This window comes from Crinia signifera, chromosome 1 (assembly GCF_055691185.1).
Source record: "Crinia signifera chromosome 1, ASM5569118v1, whole genome shotgun sequence".
NCBI lineage: Eukaryota > Metazoa > Chordata > Amphibia > Anura > Myobatrachidae > Crinia > Crinia signifera.
This window is the reverse complement of record NC_139217.1, coordinates 188,784,106-188,810,155: the sequence shown is the minus strand read 5'-3', so window position 1 is coordinate 188,810,155 and position 26,050 is coordinate 188,784,106. Positions and strand designations below refer to the sequence as shown.

The 26,050-nt window shown below is 40.9% G+C and overlaps 1 protein-coding gene across 2 annotated transcripts in view; it reads left to right on the top strand.

Moving 5' to 3' along the window:
• The window catches only part of METAP1 (methionyl aminopeptidase 1), a 36,997-nt gene extending 14,636 nt beyond the window's left edge, over positions 1-22,361 (top strand). Inside the window, exons 2-11 of one of the 2 annotated variants that reach the window (XM_083179058.1) lie at positions 2,368-2,419; positions 5,791-5,900; positions 6,403-6,463; positions 6,601-6,692; positions 8,126-8,209; positions 9,291-9,429; positions 10,712-10,843; positions 13,451-13,594; positions 14,921-14,986; positions 17,892-22,361. In XM_083179058.1, coding sequence (XP_083035184.1) covers positions 2,368-2,419; positions 5,791-5,900; positions 6,403-6,463; positions 6,601-6,692; positions 8,126-8,209; positions 9,291-9,429; positions 10,712-10,843; positions 13,451-13,594; positions 14,921-14,986; positions 17,892-18,052 — 1,041 coding nt within the window. In that variant the 3' untranslated portion in view covers positions 18,053-22,361. Of the gene's footprint in view, positions 1-2,367; positions 2,420-5,787; positions 5,901-6,402; positions 6,464-6,600; positions 6,693-8,125; positions 8,210-9,290; positions 9,430-10,711; positions 10,844-13,450; positions 13,595-14,920; positions 14,987-17,891 lie in introns of both variants that reach the window. The other variant, XM_083179056.1, reaches the window with a different exon arrangement.
• The last annotated feature ends 3,689 nt before the right edge of the window (positions 22,362-26,050 follow it).

Sequence of the window (26,050 nt, the reverse complement as noted above, 5' to 3'; positions counted from 1 at the left end):
TACAGTCATTAGGTCGACCCCACTAGGTCGACTGGCAGGAAGGTCGACCTGACTTAAGGTCAACATGGGCCAAGGTCGACATGACTTAAGGTCGAATTTGCATAAAGGTCGACATGAGGAAGGTCGACTGGTCATAAGGTCGACATGGGTTTTTCACTGTTTTTTGAGCCGACATGTGCCGACAGGCGGTATTTCATGCCCTACCATCCACTAGGGCGTGGTGGGAGAATAAAATAGTGTGCCGAGCGCAGCGAGGCACCGTGCCCGAAGCATTGCGAGCGATGCGAGGGTCCGATTCTCATTGCCAACTGTGTCCATGTCGACTGTGTCGACATTCGGATCAAAAAACAGTGAAAAACCCATGTCGACCTTATGACCAGTCGACCTTCCTCATGTCGACCTTTATGCAAATTCGACCTTATGTCATGTCGACCTTGGCCCATGTCGACCTTAAGTCAGGTCGACCTGCCTGCCAGTTGACCTAGTGGGGTCGACCTAATGACTGTAGACCTAAATGCAGTCTGACGAATGATCCCATTCCGTTTTTAAAGCTGCTCCTGCTAGTTGCATGTTTCCACTGACTAGTAGCATGCCCACTTTCTATCTTATATTGGCAGGTTATAGTTTTAAGTTGATTCCATGCATAAATGGTTGTTTTATTTTGTTTGCGCATTCTCCTTTTTGCTTCTGTATATGGAATTTGTTCCATATACAGGAATGAGCCATCACTCCCCAGAGATTTTATTTTCTGTTAATAAGTCTCATGCTAACATAAGTTTCTCACAGCATGTTTCAGCTTTGATGCATTGTAAAATGTCCTATTACATGCATATTTCTTTATTTTCAGAAGGTATATAGTTCTATTTACGTACATTACAGATTAAAGCATATTTATTTGTAACCATTTTTAGTACCTGTTCCTAGTCTGAATCATCAGAGCAATTGTTTAGTCTTCCTTTTTTACAGCTATAAATCTTCCTGCCCAGAAAGTAACTGGTTTTTATCATGCTATAAGTTCCTACACTGTATTTATCAGTAGTCCGTGGATTTATGGTTCTTTGTAAATGAAACTGTGTACTGAATATTAAATGCTGGTAGTGTCAGATCACAATTGTTTTGGGGTCACATATAATGCAATGAAACCAGGCATTGTATGCGTTTGTGGCCAGCGTTGATGCTTTTACCACTGGCAGGGGCGTAGCTAAGGGTTCATGGGCCCTGGTGCGAAAGGTCAGCTTGGGGCCCCCCTACATACAACAAAATTAAAATCTCGGTCTCGGTCCAAGAAAATAAAAGCTGACAAGCCTGACAGGACTGGAGTCAGTGCTGTTGTGGAACTACACGTCCCACTGTGTGAGACTGTGCTAGGTAGAGGGGTGGGGTTGGGGGGAGACCATCGGAGAGAGTATCGGGGAGAGTTAGGGCTATAGAGAGGGGGTGGGGGTTTGGGAGCACAGGTAAAGAGAGGGGATGGAGTATGTTAGAGAGAGGGAGAGAGAGGGGGAGCATGGGGAAAGAAGTGGGGAGAAGAGAGGATAAAGTCTATGGGCAGAGAGAGATAAAGAGGTGAGACAGAGGGTTGAGAGAAGGAGCAGTGGCAGGGGGAAAGAGAGCAGGGGAGAGAGAGCAGGAGAGCCCCCAGCCCCCCCCCCCCCCCTATAGATGGTGCAGTGTGCTTCTGTGAACCTCCCCAAATCCCCCCCTTCCCTCCCCCTCCAAGAGGAAAGGTGGCACTGTATACCTCGGCAGCACCGGGTTCCACTCACCAGTGCCAGGCTACCACTGGGTCTCTGGACCGCATGGCCGGGTCCCCGCACCTCAGGTCTCCAGAGCGCTGCTGGTTTTTCACATTGCTGCGCTGGGTTTTCACTGCACGCACACTGTCGCGCCGGGTCTCCTGTCATCAGCCCCGGAAGCAGGACAGGTCAGACAGCACACTTGTATTTCGCGCTGTCTGGCTTGTCACTAAAGAGTGACGTTGAGCCACAAGAGAGAGGCAGGACCGCCTCCCCAGCGCTACGCTGCATCTGTTACGCTGATGGCCCCTTCATATTCAATTTCTATGTGGATAGGACGGTAACTGGGGGCACGGGACAACAGCACTATTTTAAAGAATTGACAGGGTGCAGGGGATTGCTACAGTAGCTTGGTCTCGGGAGCCAGGAGGAAGACAGTTACACGGGACAGTGGCGGGGGTTGGGCCCCCTGGCTCAGGGGCCCGGTCGCATCTGCGACCGCTGCGACCCCTGTAGCTACGCCACTGACCACTGGTAATTGGTTGATACACGATTTAAGGTGTCCTCCATACAATTGTCTATATTGGCTACAGTTATCATTATGGTGATTTGTTTTCTTCTTTACCCGCAGGAATGTTTCAGGGGAAGCTGGGCGACACATAAGTTACTTCACAAAAAAGCAAGTAAGCATTACAAGCATTTTCTTTACTATTTATATTGGACATGTTGGTACATGGTGCAGGCAGCACATCATAAAATAAATAGCATGTAATGTATTTTTAAAGCTGCTTGGGTGCTTTTTCTTCACCTGTTCAGTCACAACCTACAGCTGCTGAGCTGTGCAAAGTAATAGTATGTGTGTAAAGGGTGAGTGACCTGATCTGCGCTGTCAGCTGAAACAAGATGCATGCCGAGGGAAGTCTAAATCGTTTCAAAATTATCCCTGCCCACTGTCAGTCACGTGCACTGATTTATTGGACAACCCACATTTTAGAATTATTAAAGTTGGTTTCCTTATTTAACTGTCGGCAGGTTTTACCCTCAGCCTGTGGATGTGTTGAATCTGCTTTCTGTAATGGTCAGAAAAAAACACAGCAGCTGTTCATGTTCCCTTGTTGTCTGAGGGGAAAATATATCTAACTTTGGAGAGAAAGTACTAACCAATCGGCTCCCACATTTTTTTTCTTCCAAAGACAGCCTGTCAAATGAGTTAGAAGCTGATTGTTTAGTACTTTATCTCTTTCTAAACTTTGATAAATCTTTGACTTAGAAACGTCTCAAGCTGTTCCTAAAACATAAATGGACAACACGGGTTGCAAGATTGGTCTTAAATTACATTGCAGCATATATGAGTGGGACGTACTAAACCAATATCTAACCAAACGAGTGGGTTAAGCAGAAACATTTACTTATTTCTCTTATATTTGAATAACACATTAAATTATTTTCTTACCAAATGTAGCATCAGCAGATGTCTTATACAAAATGGGGTACAACTTACGGTACTTTCTGCTACTCATTGCGATGATGCTAATCTCATATGTACTAACCTATGCAATTCGCAGTTCAAAGGGCAGCTCTCCTGATAAGATCTTCCCTTTGCTAGGACCACTGGTTTCTGGACTTCTTGGAAACCCTTGGTGCATGCACAGAGTAAAGCCAATGGCTGTGGTGCACGCTGGGAGGGAAAAGTGACAGGGTTTTTACTACATTTCATCTCTAGTACATCCTGCCCATAGCCTGGTAAAGGTACAGGGCGGGATGCTATATAGCAGAAATGCGGTAAAAACCCCGTTTTCGGGGTTTCTACCGCATTTCTATATGCTATATGCCCCCTCCGCAGTGTCAGCGCTGCGGAGGGAATCGCCAGCTAAAGCTGGCGAATCCCTGCAGAAGCCTATGGGCTTCTTACCGCAGCGCTGTTTGAGGGATCCGTCACGGATCCCTCCCAGCGTGCCCTGCGGCCGGCGCCGGGGTCTGCGCATGCGCAGATGGACTCCCGGGTCACAGACCCGGAAGTCCAGCGCCGGCACCGCATCGCAAGGGACAGCGCTTACCGCAAGAGCTGTCCCTTGCATGAATAACGGCATATGTTATAGCATATGCCGTTATTAATAATGCGGTAGCCGGCGAAGGGGGCCGCGGATGTTACAACATCCCGCCCACAATGAGATAACTATACTGTTGACTTCTAGAAATTGTCTTCAGAATCTTAATTCCAGTTTGCCAAAGAATTTTCCTCTGCACTCGTAAGATGCTTGTTTTTGTTTTCTGGTATGTACCGGTAACCTCTTTTCATCTTGTGTGCCTATTCATGACATCCTGTTCCAATTCGCTATAGTTTGTTTCAATGGAGAATGAAAAGTTGATCCGTGTTTCTAAATTCTTCTGTTCTTGAAAGTTTAAAGAAAATTTCCTTGACCCTGGTTAGAGAATGATTTTTCCTAGTCAGACGGTTGTAGGCAGTGTAATTTCCTGATTGGGATGAAAAGATAAATTAAGTAGGATTTTAGCAGCAGCGGTTTAATCTTATGCACGCAAACAGAACATCTGTCTCTTGCAGAAGATTTTGCTTAGGTTGTTCCAAAAACCTACCACTACAAACCATGGACATCTGGTCCCAAATTGAAGTCCTGCTTTTTCTACTGCTTCTCTCCTAATCATCTGCATCCAATTCATTATTTAAGAGATCTCTTACCTGTATACTGGAAACACTCTGTTTGCTGATGGTCCTCGGAGGGCAGAGACAAGGGCAGGACTATTATCTATGCTCATGGGTTTGTTAATGATTGAGAGCATTAACAACATCAGGGTTAATTGACCTACTGTATGGTCTTCACTGATTTTTTATATACCATGTTGTACATCCTGTAGATCCTCATTAATATTGGGTCACTTTAGCCCCTGCATAGCATATAAATTCTCTTTATGACAGTAGTCATGCATCAGTCCCACAACATGATTGTTCAACTTGCTGCTTGGCTTTCCTTGGACTGCCCCTAAAAGGTACTGAAAAGGAAATTTCACTAACTTGCAGACTAATTCCTGTCCTTGAGCAGTGCCTTAACTAGAACAGCGATCTTCGGCTTTTCTGCAGATACGTTCAGGCTGCATGAAGATAGGAAATGCAAAAAGTAATCCTTTTTATGCTCCTGAATAAACTAACATCAGCTTTTCCACCCTGTTACCAGTTTCCTGTTGGTCTGCATAGTGTGCTACAGAAGTGACATCATACCCTGTACACTGCATGTACACCCGGCTTCTCCCATTAAAGAGAAGGGCCTAGCGTCCAGACCTCAAGTTTGGTACTGAGTGTTTCAATTAAGGTCTGCTGGGAAACATCTATGTCTGCTCATACTCTTGATGGTGCGTTGTTGGCACACAATGATCCACTGGAAAAACATAAGCTGCTGCAACAGTTTAACTCAGGCATTCCCAACCACGGTCCTCAAGGCACACCAACAGTGCAGGTTTTAATGATATCCAGGCTTCAGCATAGATGGTTTAATCAGAATCCCTCAGATACTAATTAAGTCACCTGTGCTCAAGCCTGGATATCTACAAAACCTGCACTGTTGGTGTGCCTTGAGGACCGTGATTGGGAATGCCTGGTATAACTACTTGCATTTTCTTCTACCTCCCTCAGCCGAAAGTCAGAAGGAATAGTCACACAATACACCTTTTTCTCGGGATCTAGGCAGCAAACCCATTTGTTATGGCTATCATGGAGTTTGAGAAGGAAAGTAATTGCTCAGTCATGCTGTACGAACCAGAACAACTAATGTGCTTTTTATTGTAAATAAATTCCACCATTGACAACAAGGTTTCCATTTTGCTGTGAGGTTGCTTTTTTACTTACCCCAAGTGGAAATATACAGAAGTTGAAGTAAGAATTGGATTCATTATAGGTACACATGGGTTGTGTAGAATGAACAATTAAGATCTGACAAAATTCAGCAGTCACTCTCTTCTCTACAATAAAATAATTTTCCTTCTGTAATTGTTTGTTGCACTATTAAATTCTTAATTTTGAGCTTTCTCTTTAATCTAGAAGATGACAAAGGTAAACCTGAAGTTTCCCCATGGACTATGGAGGGAGATATTAACACAGATCCTTGGCCAGGTTATCGGTATACTGGGAAGCTCAGGCCACACTATCCATTGGTAGGTTTGTATGTAGTTTTTTCTGCTGCCAAGTGAATAATTCAATTATATCTTTCACAGTTGACCTATATCCTCTACTCTTTAGTAGGCTCTTTTTTAGAATTGCGTCAGCATGCAAACTATTTTCAATAATGTGTGATATTCCTATTCACCGCCCATTGTGGGAACTGTCCCCTCACACACAGGTCTGATTCCCCTGCACGCAACTGCAACTACAGGCAATTACCAGCAGGCAATATAATATTTAAATACTTTTTATCAAGTGACTGTATAGTGGTGACGTATTAACCCCCCCCCCCCTAATTGCCAATACCCAGTCCAAGGTCATTTTACAGCTATACAGACTTGTGTTCCAGTAACTGGCTTACTGCAGTTACATGTTTTGTTAAGTTTTTAAGGTGCTCATGGCTTTTTAGATGTTTGCTTAACCATCAAAAAAGTTAGTACTGCATCTACGTGAATACCTATGAATGTTGACTTAATCTCCTAATTTCTTCTACAGATGCCAATGAGACCAGTACCACACTATATACAAAGGCCAGACTATGCGGATCACCCTTTAGGTATTTTAATATTAGTTCGGAATTATTTTTGTTGCAATTCTATTTAACATGACAAAAGTATGTACCTTAACCTATTTAAAATTGCTTCTCTCTATAATGGTGGCCTGTGTTTTTTTTTTTTTTTTTTTAACTTTCAGGAATGTCCGATTCTGAGCAATCCTTGAAAGGAACTTCACAAATTAAAGTGATTTCTCCAGAGGAAATAGAAGAGATGCGTATAGTATGTAAGGTAGGACATCGAATTGGTAGTTTTTCCTGTCCTAATAAAACATTGGAGTTCTATATTTCTGGAAAGTTTTTTTATTTAATCTCTTTTGAATATAAAGGCCGGGATAATCCTATTAGCCCCGATTGTTGGCACTTATTGGTTTTGTTTCACCTGCCTTACGGACACATGACAGGTTTTCACAGAAAAATGTCAACTGTTTTCACACATCGTAAGCGTATGCCTGTATGGACAGCAGTGAACTTCTTGGTTCCATTTTACCTTATGTGAATTTAGGGTGATGGAAGCTTACTGGGGAAAATTTATTTTTCTGAAGGGATGGATTTGCCATAATTGATTTTCAGTGTTTATATACAAACAAAGGAAAATAAAATAAATAAAGATCTGATTTTCCCCCCACTATCTGATGCAAATGTACTAAGGGGTGTATTCAATTTTGGGCACTATTTCCGCCGGGGGAAATATCGCCCGCCGCCTATTTAATGCTGCCGTTTTCGACCGCATTGAAGGCCTATTTCGACAAAACAGATCTGAATTTTTAACCAGTCAGATCTGTGTTGTCGGAAACGGCTGTGGATTGTCAAATTCACGGCTGATTCTCTAAAATCCACGGACACGCCCCCTTTTCGACACTCGAGAGGCGGAACATTGAATTCCTCCTGTTGAGTGCAGGCGAACTGGCCCAAAACTGCCTGGGATTCAGATTAACAGGACGTTCTGGCAGTCGGAATTCAACATTGAATACCCCCCCTAAGGGGGGTATTCAATCTTCGGGTCACGGCCGACGAGCTTGCTCGCCCGCCGTGACCCAGTCCCGGTCAGCTCGACCGAGAACATGCAGGCGGGATTCAATGTCCCGCCTGCAGCGGGACGAGAAGGGGGCGTGGCCGCGAGTTGCGGCCGGGAAGTGACGAGATGCAGCCGGCAGCTCGTCACTTCCCGGCTGTTCTCGGCAGAACGAGCCCGACAGCTAGAGATGTCGGGCTCGTTCTGCCAGGAAACCCTGTTCAATGCTGTCGGGGAAGACAGCATTGAATAGGGCCCGTCGAGAATCTCCCCCACGGGAGATGCTCGACGGCGATTGAATATCCCCCTAAGCCTTGGAAAGTGATAAAGTATCAAGCAAGGCCTGTCCTTTTTTTTTAACAAAGCCTATAACATGGCAGATAGGAGCAGATTAACTTGTACTTTAATCACTTTCCAATCTGCCATGTAATAGGCTTTGTTTGAAAAATGACATAATTTGGTTGGTACTTTATCGCTCTCGCTACCTCATCACTCTTCAAGGCTTAATACATATTTGATTTCATTCTGTTAAGGGCAGAGTAATTGTTTGCCTAATGCACTTTTTCTTTCTATGTGCTATTGCTTTTTAACTGAGCAGAAATGGTTCTGAACTGAAATCCTTTAATTTCCTTTTTTTTTTTACTTTGTAGTTAGCTAGGGAAGTATTAGAAGTTGCTGCTATGATGGTGAGAGCTGGAGTCACTACGGAGGAAATAGACCACGCAGTACATTTGGTGAGAATTCAGAAGTTGTTTAATATGCAATGTAGTATTCTAAATGCTTATATGTAGTTTGTGTTCCATGTAATGTGGGATCGTAGACTTCATTACTTAAACAAGAAAAGTGAAATGTATTATTATCTTTAAGGTATGTTAACACAGTTTAACAAATACAGAAGAAGGAATTATTGGGTATAAGCGTTTTCAGCTCAGCAATTTTCCCCCATCATCGGTCTGCATACACTCTAAGCAAAGTCGTCCAGTGTGTATGGACCTTTACAAGAACTTTGTATATAGGAATTTCATTTAGGGTCTTATCTTTGTCTATTTGTTCATTCTGCCCCTGATTCAGGGTTATGGACATAGTTCTACAGTACACAACACTGCACATTGAAGGGATCATGATACGCACAATTACGAACTATATACAGTGGTCACTAACGGCCTAAATAAATGTCCATCGTAGAACGGTGGGGAATATTACATTCAGTATCATAAAAACTATTTTTGGGAAGCTTGTGTTTTTGCAGCAACTTTTCCAGCCTTCAATAATAAAGCTCATCTGTTTCCTCGATATTGTACTGAAGGGTAATAGTTTGAGCCTACATCTATTTAGTTGCAATATTTATTTTATTTATTACCAGTTTCTTATATAGCACACACATATTCCGCAGCGCTTTGCAGAGAATATTTGAAAATTCACATCAGTCCCTGCCCCAGTGGAGCTTACAATCTATATTCCCTACCACATGTTCACGCACACAGACATCCTAGGGTTAATTTGTTGGGAGCCAATTAGCCTACCAGTATATTTTTGGATTGTTGGAGGAAACCAGAGTACCCGGAGGAAACCCACGCAAGTACAGGGAGAATATACAAACTCTGTTAGGGCCATGGTGGGTATTGAACCCATGACCTCAGTGCTGTGAGGTAGTAATGCTAACCATTACACCATCCGTTCTGCAATAGAAGAAACCTAATAACATGTTTTAAGTCGGTACACCAGAAGTGAAAGTGTCAAACAGGTTTTTCAACTCTAATATTGAATTATACTTTTGTTCAATTTAGTGATATGATTCTTGTTTGTTCATTCCAGGCATGTATTTCAAGAAATTGCTATCCTTCTCCATTGAATTATTACAATTTCCCAAAGTCGTGCTGCACATCTGTGAATGAAGTGATCTGCCACGGAATTCCAGACAGGAGGCCTTTGCAAGATGGAGATATTGTGAATGGTGGGCACTAGTGTTATATTGTTAAATAACTATGCTTTTTACTTGCAAGACCCCCCCCCCCCCCTTAAAATCGAATGTCCGAAAATCAATGGTACACCCTCTATTTTTTTTCCTTCTGCCATTCTGAGAGCCCATGCAAAATATGAAGTGAACAAAGTTTTTTTATGTTTTAGGTGACTTTTCTTGTGAGCGGCCGCGGTGAATAGATTATTCGCCGGGCACTTGCACACGACAGTGCGGGGATGCACGCCTATCGTTTCATGGTAATTAACTGATGATGCAAGTGGGGGGGGTGGGGTGGTGTCAGCTGACGACAGCAAAGTATGTAATGTTTTAGCAAGAGTCCTGCGCAGTGGCTGACACTGCACCATGTGCATCTCCTCAGTGCTGGACAAAGACTGCAGGAGAGGAATCATAATAGCCTTCACCTCTGACAATGCCTCCATAGGCAGAAAGTGACTAACGCCAACAGAGCCAGATGTCGGTAACCTTTGGGACCAAGCTCCAAAAAGCTTCCCTTTTTTGGAGCTTGGTACATAAGGTTCAGATTCAGTACCCATTCACAATAATGTGGACGGCAATTAGCTCAGTGCACACTTTGCTTTGCTGTCTCGGATGGGACCAGTTCTGATTATTGTGGAGGTTGTGCCCATGGTTTGTGTGTTTCCTCTTGGTTCTTCCGACAGACCAAAAATATACTCAAGCAAGGACTGAGTGGGTTGGTAATACTAATGCAGCTTATTAATGAGTGTTGTTGCTATTTGTATTGTGTACTTATTGCTGGCATGATCAGGTATAAAATTCAGTGAGGTCACTCTGTCTCCTCCTCTGAATCCTCCTGAGCTCCGTGTGTCTGTGGCATTTGCTGTGTGAGTGACCGCTGCTGCAGGGTGAGGTCTGTGCTCAGATTATAGTTCAGTAGAAATTTTCAAAAGGTCCGATTTACCACTGTACTTTCTGGACAGCGATCCAAGCAAGCGGGATGAGACTGCAGCCTTTAAACATTCTCGAGTCTTTTTCCAAGACTTGTTGATTGTGAAGGACGTAATTTTTCTTTTTTTCCGGTGTCTTGGAGCATGGGGTAGAGTTGTCCGATTTAACTTCATATTTTGCGTAGGCTCTCAGTACAGTAAAAGGGGAAAAAAAAGTAGAGGGTGTCCCACCTTGTACCTTTCAAACTTAAAAAAGTACCCCAAATAAGGGATTCTCCCCCCCCCCCCCCCCCCCAATAGAAAATGGAAAACGTTTTAAATATTTTACTTCAATTTCTACAACGTTTCAGTGGACATCACTGTTTTTCACAATGGTTACCATGGAGATCTCAATGAGACGTTTTACATTGGAGAAGTTGATGAAGGAGCAAAAAGGCTTGTTCAGACAACCTTTGAGTGCCTAATGCAAGCTATCGATGAAGGTGAGTAATGTTTTTTTTTTAACTATAACCTCTTGCACTATTAGCAAAACTATTGAAATTGGCATGTCCACTTTTTATAAACATGAAGCCCAGTGCTGTCACTTTGCAAGTTTATAAATACTGATATTTTGGGGTTCATTCAGTAAGGGCCAATGTTCTCACAAGAACCCTTTGCTTGGTATCACCAGACTCACTGAGTTTTGTTTGTAGCACCATAGGATTATATACAAAAATCCATGAAACCAGCGCAATATCTGGCCAATAAGCGGGTGAGTTTGGGAGCCTTTTATTGGCGTTTATACAGTACGTCCTTACAATGGTCTTTGCCTTCAGTTTTCACCTTATGAACATATGAACCTATACTTACCTTGTTCTCCATGGGACCTCTCCAACTTGCTCAATGTGTGGCACATATGTTAAAGCAATAGGGGAGCAGCGCACTGTCTGGGTTGGGGATTGATCGTGTGTGTATGGTGTGTTTGAGAAAAGGAGAGAAGAGCGATTGGATTTGTGGTGGTTTACAAATGTATTTATTTAAGCTAATGAATTTAAGATAAAAATAAATGGTAAAAGCATATATCAATGTCAGCATAAGATCCAGTTGGTATGCTGGGTCTGTGTCTCAACAGAAGGGTCAGCGCAGTGTCTGGGTGGACCTGCAGCAGGTCTAAGGATCTTTTAGGGATCCCTTTTTCCCATAGGTCCCTAACCTGGAAGGAAGATGTGCTGCCCCGTTTGTTGGTGTTCCCACCATACCACCATGGGATAAGGGGTGGGAGGGTTTTACCTCAGTCATTGGTGGTGTCGCGGTATTTGGTTCACTCCAAACCAGCTTCCGGCCTGCTCGCGAGGCACTGTCAGTTCGCTGGGACTGCGGGCAGTATTGGTGTCTCAAGTCGGACGGGTGCTTCCGGGTATCGGGCAACGGGTGACGCGTTCCCGCGATACTTCTGGTTTCGACTCCGCTGTCACCAAATTCATCGGACGGGAAGCACTGCATATGTGGGGTCCTCTGGGTGCATGTTTCGGCTTTTGAGCCTTTTTTCAAGGGTCCTCTCCAACTTGATCAATATGTGGTATACCTGGCACATTATCTTCTTGCACTCTGAGTTGAATGATAAAGCACTTTCCAGAAAGAGTGACACTGCTTAAAAGACATAAATACAGAGGATATATGGAATATTCAGAAAGCAAAACCATTCACATTAGTTTATGAAGAATTTGTGTTATGTATGTATATATGTATGTACATATACACACACATACACAACTGGTCCATTACCATACTGTATTACTGCGTTAAAAGGGGATGCGGGCGATGGGTTGACAATCAATAGGGCAACCACTATTGTACGACGGTTAAAAGGTCAACCCATGAAAACAGTAGACATGCATTAGGTCAGCATGGTCAAAAGGTTGACACAAGCAATAGGTAGACATGAGTTTTTCTCGTTTTTTTTTTCCCCTCAGAAAAAGGTGGTTTTTCATACTTATACGTATACGTTGTCCACGTTGACACATTTGGACCTTTTTCATGTGTCGACCTTTTGACCGTCTATCTAATTACTGTCGACCCTATAACCCATACCCCTTAAAGGTCCCCCATTGGTTCTAGTAATATCTTTTCTAATGTGCATAGGGATAACCCCACAGTCTGTGCGCTGCTACAGTATCTCCAGGTGTTGGAGAGAAGATGCATATTTAGAAGTTTTTCATATACATAATACTCCAATCCAGAATGCAGCAGTCCTACCTTAGAGGCTACTTTTTCCTTGCAGTATTTAATGTGTGAGCAGTGCCTGGTGGCTGCAGTCACTCCTGAGTTGCATGTACCCCCTATAGTCCATCCGGGAAGCTCCTGCATATGAACATCTCAGCCAGCAGAATTGTAGAACCAGTGCTTTTTTTTGGTCACATGCTCCAGCGCATGTGACAACTTTGAGCCTCCCAAGGAAAGTACAGAGGAGCCCATACAGACTCAGAAAAATTCCATTGCAATGGAATATTTTAGAAATCCAGCTTAAGCAGCCTCCCAAGAGTAATGACAGCCACCAGATTGCACAAACGTATATTCAATTCTGCAGTGGGATCTTTGGTAGCCTCTAAGGTAGGACTCCAGCATGCATCACACTAACTTTATGGCTGAGGAGACGGGGCCTCAGTTAGCCATACCATATCCATAACTAGACATTTTGTTTGCCTGTGCCAGAAAGAGTGCGCTCCCCCACCACATATTTGAATTAAGGATAGCAAGGACTTTTGAAGGTGCACCACCTCTTCAGCTCCTGGAGACAAGTATTAGATTGCCTGTAGCTAAGATCTGTCCTTTCGCCCTAGCAATAAGAGTGTGAATTGTGGGGCATATGCATGTTTGAAAAGGGCAGACCCCAGGAGATTATTGTATAGATATTAGTGCTAAATCAGTTACAACTATTATCCTACTGAGAAGGGGGAGAGTGAATGCTGATCGTTACCATGGTTTGGGAGGGGGTCTTAAGCTATATAGACAAGACGGATCTCTTATGTTCTACAGTACACAGGGCAGCACTGTCATGGGTTATCTATGCTTCATATTGGAGTGTTGAATCACCTCTTCTTCCTCAACAGTGAAGCCTGGAGTCCGGTACAGGGAACTCGGAAATATTATTCAGAAACATGCTCAAGCAAATGGATTCTCAGTTGTTCGAAGCTACTGTGGTCATGGCATTCACAAGTTATTCCATACTGCTCCCAATGTGCCACACTATGCCAGTAAGTGTTCCAGAAGGGCCCAGAGTGTCCAGACACTTCCGTTTGGGAAGCATACTTTCATTATTTTTGTGTGCGTGATTTCAGTCTTAAGTGACTGAAGATAGCGGGATGATATTGAAATGATCCATTTTCCTTTTTTTCTATCCATTTTTGTATAAAAAATGTGTCGCTCAAACAGACTGGTCTAGAACAGCTAAACCTGTCTTAATGCGAATTGGGGCAGACCAATATGTTTGGTTTTGTTTTTGATCTATGCTGTATATTATGCCATACCACTCAACATAACCAATGCCAGGAGGGAAACCTATTCTCCTGCTGGACTTTCCTCTTAATGTATGATTACCGTCACTTGTTTTTTGAACAGGTTAACTAATAAGAAAGGTGTCACCACAGGTGATGGCAATAAAAAATTAAGTGGAAAACCCAGGAGCAGAGCAATGTGTCCCTCCTGGAGAGGGTCATGTTGGGAGGTATGTTATGCATCACCGTAACTAAACACCCTGTATTTATTCAGCTGATACATACGCAGTATAATTACAGCATGTGATGTATGTGTAAACGAATTTGGGATACCTTTTTTTTTTTTTTTTTAATATATAATTTAAAGTGTTTGTTCCTACACTGGGTCTTTGCAGTTTTTTGGGCCTCATTCCCATTGGTATTAAGACACTGGTTTATGAGCAGTTTTCAAAATTGTATAATGGATCTAAAAAGATGTAATAACGAAAGCCTTAGATTTATATGTCAATGCACCTAAACACAAGTAAAATTACAAATTGGTATATAAAGCCATTTCTAACTGCTTATTTAATTTGCTTAACGCAAGTTAACTCTTTGAGTGCCAACATCTGAGAGAAATGTTCAGAATATCTGCTAAAAATGCCATCGGCGCTCACATTTGTTATATAAATTCAAATAAAAAAATGTTGTGGAGGACAAAAAAGATTATATTTCTATATATACTATATAAGGTAAATATTACAGGTCATTATGATGAAAAAAAAATGTTAGCTTGCCAATTTTCACACCTATTTTGACAAATTCACTTGGTGCTCAAATAACTTTTTGGCATGTTCTTTTAATGGCCACCTGATTACCATTACCAGCTGCATGTCTATAAACTTTTTAAATTGCAATTTTAAACGCATCAAATGTTAGTGTCTTACTTTGAAAATTGTCAAATGGTTTGTTGTGAGCAATTCATGTGCATAAGGCTATCTGATTTCAATTATTTATTTCCTTCAATCAAAACCTGAATCTTCAGTTGATCTTTTTTTTTTTGCTAAGTGTTCAAAACTGCTGACAGTTTCATTTTTTCTTTTTAAGAAAACAAGGCTGTGGGAGTGATGAAACCAGGACATGTGTTTACAATTGAACCAATGATCTGTGAAGGTGAGATGGCTTGTCACAATTATTTAGATTCACAAACTGTATACCTTGATTATTTTACCAATTTTTTTTTTAATAAGACTAACTAAAAATATACTCCTTTTAGAACAATATAGAGGAACAGAATGCATCATAGGCAAGGAGAAGCTAGTTGAATTATCCTTCTTTAATTCTTCTTAACTAAAATAGTTTTGTGAACACTTTTTCTAAACTGAAATGTAATTTTGACACATTATTTGCTATTACTTTGGAGTACAATTTTTTTTCCCCTTATATGATTAAAACACTGGACTTAATCATGTAAGGGATGTTACTTTACAGTTTGAAAAGTACATTATCATAAATTTAAATGATTAACAGAGTACAGAAAATGTCTAGTATAAGCATTAGTAGCTCCAGCCCCAAATTAGAGGGTATTGTGATATATAGCACTAAAGTGGCATCTGAGCGATATCTTTCACAATATATAGTTGGTACACTCAATATTGTTAATGATGTGCGGTGCCATTTGTTAACGATGTTTGATATCTGCTGAACATGCGGGTCATTTGGCTATACAGACAGAGTCCCGGTGACGTCACTGAACGATATTGTTAACGGATATCGTTCAGTGTGTATGCATAATATCGGGTCCCGCGGTTTATATTGTTAATTATATTAGCAGCACATCCTATTTGGTGCACAATGGCGTGTGTGACTATCTTTTCAGTTGTATATTTTGAAAGATGGCTCGGTGCACCACCTAGCAAAGCCATCTTTGCAGCTGTGTGTGTATGTGGTAAAGATGGTGCTGCACACCACTTAACAAGGCCATCTTTCCAGCTATGTTCAGATGTGTCCTCATACGCCTTTCCCTTTTTTGCTTCATACAGTATGGCATGATTTGCTTAGCATGGCTAAGACACTCTACCATGAGTAGCGATGGATGGATTACCAAATTTTTTTATTTATTTTATTGCTGCAAAATAAATTGTATAAGGTAGCATATCTTAAGAAAAAAAGGTCATTTTTAGGAATAACTTTTGAATGGAATAATGAGGCATACACATGGGGCAATTTTTCCTTATTTTCGAAGCGATCTGTTTAGATTGCTTAGACATTAAGCACACATCGCCTCATGTGTGTCCTATAGCAATGGCGACGTGTGCATCGCTATCGCCCGTTCAGGTTTTGGCGTCAAGATCTAGATAGATCGTCTGCACATGCTAAAGAGAGCACTGGTTAGCTATGTATAGGGCAATCTGTGCTAATTAGATCTCTCGGCACAAAAATTAAGGCCCACATCATCCCATGTGTACGGGGCATTACTTTAAATCTCTTGTTTTATGAATTCTGCCTTAAGATCCTACTGTATATATTTAAATGTTGTAGTGCCATTTAACAGGGCATCTACATACTCTTCACTATTTAAGCCATATGAGACTAAATTTGCAATGCAATGGAATCTGCGACTCAGCCATGATCTGTTATGTATAGTAAATAACAGAATACAAGTGCAGTGATCGCAAATATATTCTATAGAGCATATTTTACCATAAATTGTGGACCCGTGACTCGTATTACAAACTGAGCAGGTCCCCAGGCAAGTGCTCTACTGCAGCCAATCCTGTGTAGCTGTTGTATGTCCAGTGCTGGATAACTGGAGAGCAGCGGAGACCAGGACCTCTCCCCGACACCTCTTTGTCTATCACACCACTTGCTCTTTCTTCTGCCTTCCGAAGAGGCATTATAGTGACTGTAGTGTGTGGGTGGGGGGTTACTCAAAAGCATATGTGATAGGACCAAAAAACAGTGGAGTAGGACCTCAACTTCATAAAGTGAGAGGTCCCCGGAACCTCAGGCCAAGAGACCCAAATATCAGAATCCAAGTAAGTGTGTGAGATAGATAGATAGATAGATAGATATTTTTTTTTATCACCTATACAATACAGTAGAAAAGCTGCAAAGTTAGAATGCTTTAAAATTTTAAAGTGTAATAGTTTATTTTTATCAATAAATAAATTGCAAAGTGAATGAGTATTTGGTATGACATCCCTTGCATTCAAAACCACATCAACTCTTCTAGGTACACTTGCACACAGTTTTTGAAGGAACTTGGCAGGGAGGTTATTCCAAACATCTTGGAGAACTAACCACAGATCTACTGTGGATGTAGGCTTGCTCAGATCCTTCATATGTAATCGCAGATAGACTCAACACTGATGGTGTGTACACACGGTACTTTTTGCCTTCCTATGTTGACGATATAGTCAACATCGGATCGGAATCGGATGCAGATCGCAAGGGTTAAAACCCGATCCGATTCCAATGCACGTTCACGTATCGCAAGGCAGAAAGTCTTGTCTGCCATGACTATATAGTGCAGATCTGCACTATATAGTCAGACTTGTATGCAAATCGGATGTGCCTTAAGATACTATCCACGATCCGATCGGATCGGATTGTGGATAGTATCTTAAGGCACATCTGACCGTGTGTACACACCATTAGAGTACACAAACTTTGATTCATGTTTTGAAACCTTGTTCTATGCTAAATAAAAAATATGTGTATTTCATGTTTGAGGTGTTTATACAACATAAATTCTATGTTTCTAATTTTAAATGCATGTTGTATTCACACATTAGTCCCATCCTCAAGATACCTCAATGAAATATAAAAATGTTCCGAAATACGGAATATCCAAAATGCTTCTGGTCCGGAGCTTTTTGGATAAGGGATATTAAACCTGTATCCCTTTTTTAGAAGGAAAACAAAAGCACACACACATCAATCATAGTGTGTGTATCTATGAGTGTACTTTGAATGTTTAGTAAAAATTAAGGGGCTAATTTTTATGGTGGATTTTTTTTTTTTTAGCATGACATTCCCGACTTCATGAAATGCATATTTCTCTTGCACTTTATAGGTGGATGGCAAGATGAGACCTGGCCGGACGGTTGGACTGCAGTGACCAGGGATGGAAGACGTTCAGCACAATTTGAGCACACCCTTTTAGTCACGGAGACCGGATGTGACATACTTACACGGAGATTAGAAGACAATGGACGCCCTCATTTTATGTTTTAGCAAAAACCTATTGTCTTAACTAATTCAAATGAATGGGTGGTCAGCTACTTGGCACCATGAATTTTTACATAAGATTACCTGAAGGATACATTGGATTTTATCACAAATGCATATCTGCAAGGGAAGGTAGAGAAAAACACAATGCAGAATTAGTATGCTTAAAAAAAAAAAAAAAAATGTAATGACCTAAAAATAGAAGGAAGCCAATATTATTATTATTATTATTTTTTTATTATTATTTCCTGCCCTCCTATATTTTGAATTTCTGTTTCTTGCCTTCTTTTCCTTACTCAGACAGAAACACATGTTGCCTCCACAGTAACTCTTTTTACTGAATGTGGTTGTATTTTACAGTTTGGGGTGCTGATATATTTTCCTTCGGTATATGTTACGTATGCATTTGTGTTGAAGATTGAGGCGATGGCCTGCTTCTTAATCCTGGCTATCTTTATGCTGCTGCAGACATGTCATGGCAAATGCCTGTCTGGCCATGGAGTCTGATGTGTAGTTGTCTGGTTTTATCTAGTAGTGATAACTGCTTCATACTTCATGGTGCTTTACTTATGTGGGGTTAGTTCTTTTGGCATCCAAGCCCATGGTAGCAAAAACTGTTACTATGTCCTGCAGTATTTGGGCTGATTTTTCTCATCCCTTTTGTTGGTGCCTTTTCTCATTAAAAGCTGAAGTGTTTATAACTAGTTATTTGTAGTAGGAATCTGCAAAATGAGTGTCTGAAATGACTGTTGCTCCAAAAACACATTCTACTTGCCGCCAGTGTGAGACTATTCAAAATGTGGTCCTAAATTGACTTTAGTAAATTGTAATTAAGAAATACATATATTGGCCTTCTGTTTCCTCCACCACAATAAGATTAATATGCTTTATTTATTTAAAGCCCAATGAGCTGTAGTAAATGGAGTATGAAGCAACAAAAAACGGGTGTGGTATAACACCCCGACAGTCGGGATTCCGACATTCATTAGCCAGACGTCGGAATCCCGACTGCAGGGACTCGGACAGCGGGGAGGGGGCACACCGAAGCTCCTTGTGGGCATGCTGCGCTCACCACAATGTGGGCACAGTGGATTGCCACTTTTTTTTTTTTATTCTCCCTCTATGGGGGTTGAGGACCCCCACGAGGGAGAATAGCCGCTGCCCATCGGTCGGGCTTTTAGCAGTCAGGATTCCGACAGTCATTACCGGTCAGTCATCCGGCACCCACAAAAAGCACTGATGTGTTCACTGTATTCATCTAGGGCAGGTACAAGCAAAGCATGTGTAAGAATTATGAAAACCACAAGTCTCAGCACCATGTGCACAGTAAATGCATGCTTTTGCCACACAGTGACTAACTAGTCCAAATATGGTTTAGAGTCAGTTGTTTTTTCTTTAATTTATTTAGAAACACCTGATGAATGTTTGCCAAATCTGCTGTCCGATAATGAACCTAGAGTACTTTAGTCCAATGCTGGGTACACACCTAAAGATTTATATGTCCAATCTATCTGGTGAGAACAAAAATCTTGTAATGTATAGGAGCAATTGACAGTCAACCATTTGCTCCAAAACACTGGAAAATGTTAAATCAGAAAAAAATAATAAATCCATTTGAAACGTACTCCACACAATCATTTTTGTCTGTTTTTAAGCATTTGAGAGCAAATGATTGTCATTTGCTCCCAGACTTTACCAGATTTTGGTTCCCACCAGATAGATTGGACAGATAAATATTTAGGTCAGTATACAGTTTTACGCACATGATTTTGTTTAACCTTTTGAATGCCAACATCTGTGAGATATTTGAAATATCCGCTAAAAATGCCTATAATAGGTACACAGTACAGGTCATTATATTTTAAAAAATACACTTGGCACTCAAAGGGTTAAATACTGTAAATTGTAAGGGAAAACATTGCCTAAATCAGTATTTCCCTCTGACATCTCCACTCTGTCAATCTAAATCTTGCCTATAGAGGTTTCCTATTATATCACTAAGCTTGCAGAGAACATGATAATCATGGAGTAAATTGTCTCTGTATGTTAGGACCAGTCCTAGTATATGCTGGAATTCTTATCACTTGTTAAAAGAAGCTCATATCACACACACCAAGAACGCTCTCTCTGCCCAAAGTTTTGATATGCTTTTCAACCAAATATATTTGTTAAATTAAAACGTCTTGATAAATGTGCTGATTGGAGCAAATTCGGTTTACTTTTGTAAATCTCATTTTCAAGGTGTGTTGTCTACTTTTGAACAACTGTGCCTTAATTATGCCAATTACATATAGGAAATGGTTTCCAAGACGCTGTCTCTTCTGAGGACGGAGAGAGTAAACGCTTCAGTGTGTGCTTGTGCAATACAAGCTATGCACAATGCGTCCATGGATCTTTAAGGACTCTGTATGTATGTGCATATGGTTTTAGCAAACGTAGAAAGCTAGCTCGCAGATATGTGCAATGTTGGCAGAAGGAGAAGACTATTAAGGAGCTAACCAAAATGGGTGAAAACTTTTCTTGTGGACATTGGGCTTTAGAAGTGTACTTTCATGTAATAATCCATACACATGATGTAGAAAGTCTTTGCCATCTTACTAATGAAGATGTATTTTTGTCAGCTTTAGAGTAGCTTTGCCTCTTGCAGATCAGAGTAATGTGTGGCATTCTATTCTTGACATCATGTTTGTTCAAGCTTACCAAAGTATCTGACAGTCCATATCTGTCCAACTGACCTTTTCTGCAGGCTCTTTTGTTTTTGAGGAAGTATTCACCATTAGTGTGTGATGTGAAGGGTTGTATTGTATTTAGACTGTGATCATACAGTATGATTAATACCTGATTAAAATCTTGCCTAATTATGTACTAAACCATGTACTTTGGAAGTCAGATGTGCCTACAGATTGAACATGTTAGTTGAATGGTGTTCTTAAAGTAAATGTTCACTGCTAATTCTGCTTTGCTCATATTTGTGTGTGAAATGGTCTGACATTCATAACGACACAAACCGGTGTTATGGGCTCCAACCTTACAGTAAGTGCATGCTTTGACTGCAAACACTCCCACACTTCTACAGTAATTTAAAAAAAATATTTGTTAATCTTGCAATACAAATTGTAACCACTAGGTAGCACTAGTTTAACTATAACTTCAATTGAAACGATATGAAAAATATGAGTCTGCTCGGTTATCTTATTCCAGGAGGCAAATGAGGGAATCAGAAATTATTGCAGGATTTAATCTGAAACAATTGATATTACCATAATGTGTAACCCATATGAAATGGTATATGCTTAAACAGTATCTCATGTATTTTAATGTTCTGTGTCAATGAAGAGGAATTTAACATTTAATTTTTAAATTCTTTAAACCTGCCATCCAAAATGGCTCTTTCAGTCCAGACACTAGGGGGGGTATTTAATCCCAGGTCACAACTGTCAGTACGTCCTGATAGTCATGACCTGCTCACCTGTTTATCGGCAGGCGGGATTCTATGTCTCTTCTGCTGATTGGTGAAAAGGAGGCATGGCTGTGTAAATGGCCGTGGATTGTGGAGATATAGCCGTGATCTCAACTAAAAAAACTGGCCAGACCGCTTTTAAAGTTGGGTCTGTTCTGCCAAGATGCCTCTTCAATGCTGTCGGGAAAGACTGCATTGTATAGGCACCCGCTACTATTTCCTACGTCAAAAACAGCAGCGGGGATTGAATATACCCCCTACATTTTTATTTATTGATAACATAAAGACCAAAAGGTAAGAGGGCCCTGTTTATAAACTTACAATCTATAGATAGGCGCTTGTATTGCTGCTGGTCTAATGTTAGATTACAGGTATGCAGGTTACACCCACTTATGAGCCAGACACAGTAAGGTCAATGGGAGACTGGTCATTTTAGCAGTCTGTGCAGACTTTCAAGTTCACAAATATGCTATTCTTTAATTTACAGAATTTGTTTTTTTGGTTCCTTAAGGAAATGTAGGTACTTATGAGTAAAGAAAAAAGTTGTGTAGAATTTATTATTTAATGGAGATGGTATAAAATAAACTGATTTCAAATCGGATTAAAATGTGTCCATGTAAGGAGATTAATATTTGAACAGAGTTCACCAATAAACTTTCTTGTCTGGAAGTGTGTAAGCATGAGTTAATGTATACTAGTCACTGTCAGGTGCTCTTAGTGATAGCTGTCATACTGCAGAAAAAGTTAAATTTCTACCAATTAGGAAATGTAAGGATGATTAGAGCAGTGACTGACCTGTATCTGAATGCATTTAACTTGTCTGCTCTTAATGTATTAAATTAGCATTGGTTCTCATGCTGTCCTACTGCTTCTTCTCTTTAGATTATTTCCACTGGTAATTTATGTAATCTGGTCAACCTTCATCCATCTAGTTAGGTGTACCTATTGATGAGCATACGCTTTCAATGTTCTATGAATAATATTAAGCTTTCCTTTGGTTTCTTAGTGGCAAAATATCATCATTTTAGAACAGCATTTTGTGTTCTTGTCTTTGACAATCTAAGTCTGCTGCTCTCTTGTACTGAAAGTGTGTGTTGCTGTACCCAACAGTTTGGGACAATGAAAGATTACACGTGGGTCAAGCATAATGTAGCACAATTTTTGCCCAATCAATTTTTACTGTATTCAGGCATGGGCAAAAAGGTGCTGACACATGGTCTTGGGAGCGGGTTAATCGCCGGCAAATAGTCTGGCGAGAGGAGGAGGGTCAGCAATGCAGATGTGAGAAGCAAAGGAGGAAGTGCCCCCTTCCGGTCTGAAGCCTGGTGGCGAATTACTCCATTGCCTCCGGGAGTTTTATCCCTGTGTAAGATTAAGTTGTTCTGTCTCATAAATTGCAAAAAATTAAAAATTTCGATTTGCTAAAATGCTGTTTATTTAGCCTTGTGGAACAGAATACAAAAAAGTTTAAGCTAGTACATCCTAAATGTGAAAAATATACATATGCTACGGTTACAAAGAATATATATTTGTGACAAATAAAGAAGGGTATGCAATCCCAGCCATATTTTTCGCCAGGTGAAAAAAAAACAATGATTTGCCTATCTGTATTCAACCATGAGCGTTGTCACTCATTTTTTATTACAATTTTACCCAAAGCATTTCTCTTTAGTTTTTTGGGTGACTGAATTGATGAAAAAAAAAAGTTTTAAATAAATGGTTTGGAAACAGTTGTGAATTTGCCAAAACCACGTGAATTCACAGCAAATTCACCTATCCAAACATTTTTTGATAAGGCTTGATTTTTTTTTTTTTTTATCCAGGCGCAAAATTGGCTTGGGGATTAAATAAGAAGTAGAGTATGCCCTACAAATGATTGAAATTGTGGATTTTTATCTGGTAAATTAGACTTGGACTGAATACTCTCCCAAAGATGAACAGGGTCTAATGCAGGGGTGTCCAAACTTTTTGCAATGAGGGCCAGTTTTGCTGCAGACAGCAAGGTAAACGCACGCTCGCCAGGGCCCCACCTTTAGTGCTGTGTGTTGCGCATCTGATGCTCCATCCGCTTCTGGCTAGAGGCTGTGTGCCGCTTAAATTACAGCATGGGCCGCAACTGACCCCCGGGCTGGACTTTGGACATGCCTGGTCTAATGGCATTGTTCATGTTTGTAAGAAAAAGTGTTTTCATTTTGAGAAAACTAAAATCTATTAAATGTGTAGTGCAGAAAAATATTCCCCTTTCTCTGTTCTGGTTGTTGCAAATAAAGATGAAGAACCCACAAAAATTCTGTAACAGTAGATGTATGTTGAAAGAGATATCTATAGATCTGCTGGTATGGAATGCTGTTTTAGGAGACCACAACATGATACATAAGGGGTAAATTTACTAGAATAGGAGTTTAATTGAAGATGAGATGTTGCCCATAGCAACCAATTAGTGTTTTTATTATCTTCTAGAATGTGCTAAATAAGAATCTGAGTGGTTGCTTTGGGCAATATCGCATTTTCAATATAATGTCCATCTTAGTAAATTGACCCCTAAGAGCGCAGCCAAGTCTATTTTCTCATGAAAATTGTATTATTTTTAAAGAATGATAATAAAAAATATAAATGGAAAGGTAGGGATGTGATTGGTTTTGCCCAAAAGGCTTAAAGGCTTTTCGTGATAACAATCAGATGTATGGTTAGAGTGCTCTTCTGAAAGAGAGAAATAGCTGAAAAGTTGCTGCATGTCTGACAATTAGGACTTCCTCATAAGCACAAACTTACCAATCAATGGAGATTTGCTACTTTTTTCATGGTAGAACAATTGCCTGGAATCTTTTCCTGCAAGATGAAGACCGAGGATTTAGGATCAGAAACATTCCCACTATAGGCCGGTTCAACCCGGAGTTCTGCGCCAAGTGGGTAGGCATTTTAAATAAATGCAGTCTGGACTTGATGCTCCTCGTGATCGAGGAGTCCAAAAGGGAACTATAACTTGTGAAAAACAAAATATCATCACTGAAATCACTACATAACATCCCTGTAATCCAGACGGCAAACCCCGATTGGCAGTGCAATTTATCAGCCAAGGTGGAAACATACCGTAAGGAGTTGTTGAAGTTTAAGGCAAATAAATTCAGTACAGTGACTACGAGGAGAACAAGGTGTACAAGTGGCTCATGGGTGGCGAACCTGGACCACCTGGGCACCCGAGGCAGGGACCGTACAGTTATTGCCGTAGACGGGAAAACCGTGCCAAAGATGCTCCCACTTCAAACTCTGACAGCGATTTTATTGTGCACGACTCCGATGATCCTATGTCTAGACCAGATGGCCCTTTAGAAACCGCAGCGGCTGCTACACAAAAACGTGGCCGAGGACGTCCCCCCGTAGGGGGGGCCAAAACAAAAGGACAGCGAGAACTAAGGGCACTAATGAGGAATTGATCTACAACCCATTCTCCTACCAACTGAAGCCAGCTGAAATCTCAGTCCTCCAAAAAGGTTTCATTTATTCCTACTAATCCCCACAGTGACCTTCAGTGGCAAATCGATCGCCATAGATTTGACAAATCTTCGATTAAAAGAGTATTTTCAGACTAAAGAAACCATACAAAAGCCAGATTCCATACAGCAATTCATTCGTACCCGGATGAAATCCTCATTTGATCCAGCTTCATCGAACACATCGTTGCCCACCTTTTCACGCCTTGTAAATTAATCAGTTCACAAATATGATGCTGCAGTCCCAATTCACCCATTACAATCTTTCCAAGGAGGAACGTAAAGCCCTTGATGACTTAATCGGATACCATCATATCATCATAAGACCGGCAGATAAAGGTGGAACAATCGTGGTCCAAAACCTTCAGGATTACAAAAATGAAATTTTGCGTGACCACAATAAGACTTTTTTTGATTAATGTTTTAATTAATCTTATTGTGGTCACATTCTCTTATGCACCCTGTTTTAACCTATATTTCATAGCTTAGGTTAGCCACTTCCCTAGATGATTAGTGACAGGTATGTTGGTAACTGCTCACCTTTAAAAGCACAGTCTGCTGTGAGCTTTAGACCAGATAGCATGCCTGGAATTAAACATTAATGTCATAGCTACAGTATGTGTATTGTAATAATTTTAAACAATAGCGTTAGGACCTGCAGAAAAGTGGGGTCCAGTGAAGGGGGCTGCAGGCTTAAATACTCCACTTTTTTATTAATATCAGTTGATTTAGTGAGTGCAGAGCCCCTACAATTTCTGTTTAAACAAAATGGTCACAAGCCATAGGGCACCCCAAAAAAAGGAAAGGTGAATGTGTATGTATGTACACACACACAGAGTCATGGAGAGAGATAAAGTACCAACCAATATATACCTGTCATGCAGATATTGTCACGATGCTTTTATACACACACACACACACACACACACACTGTAGCATTAGCCAGGCTGTGCCTACTCACAACCCCCCATAAGAATAAATGGTGTGCCCAAGAATGATCACTAGTGGGCACGCTAGTTGCACCATACATGCCGCGATGTGGATGCATGAATG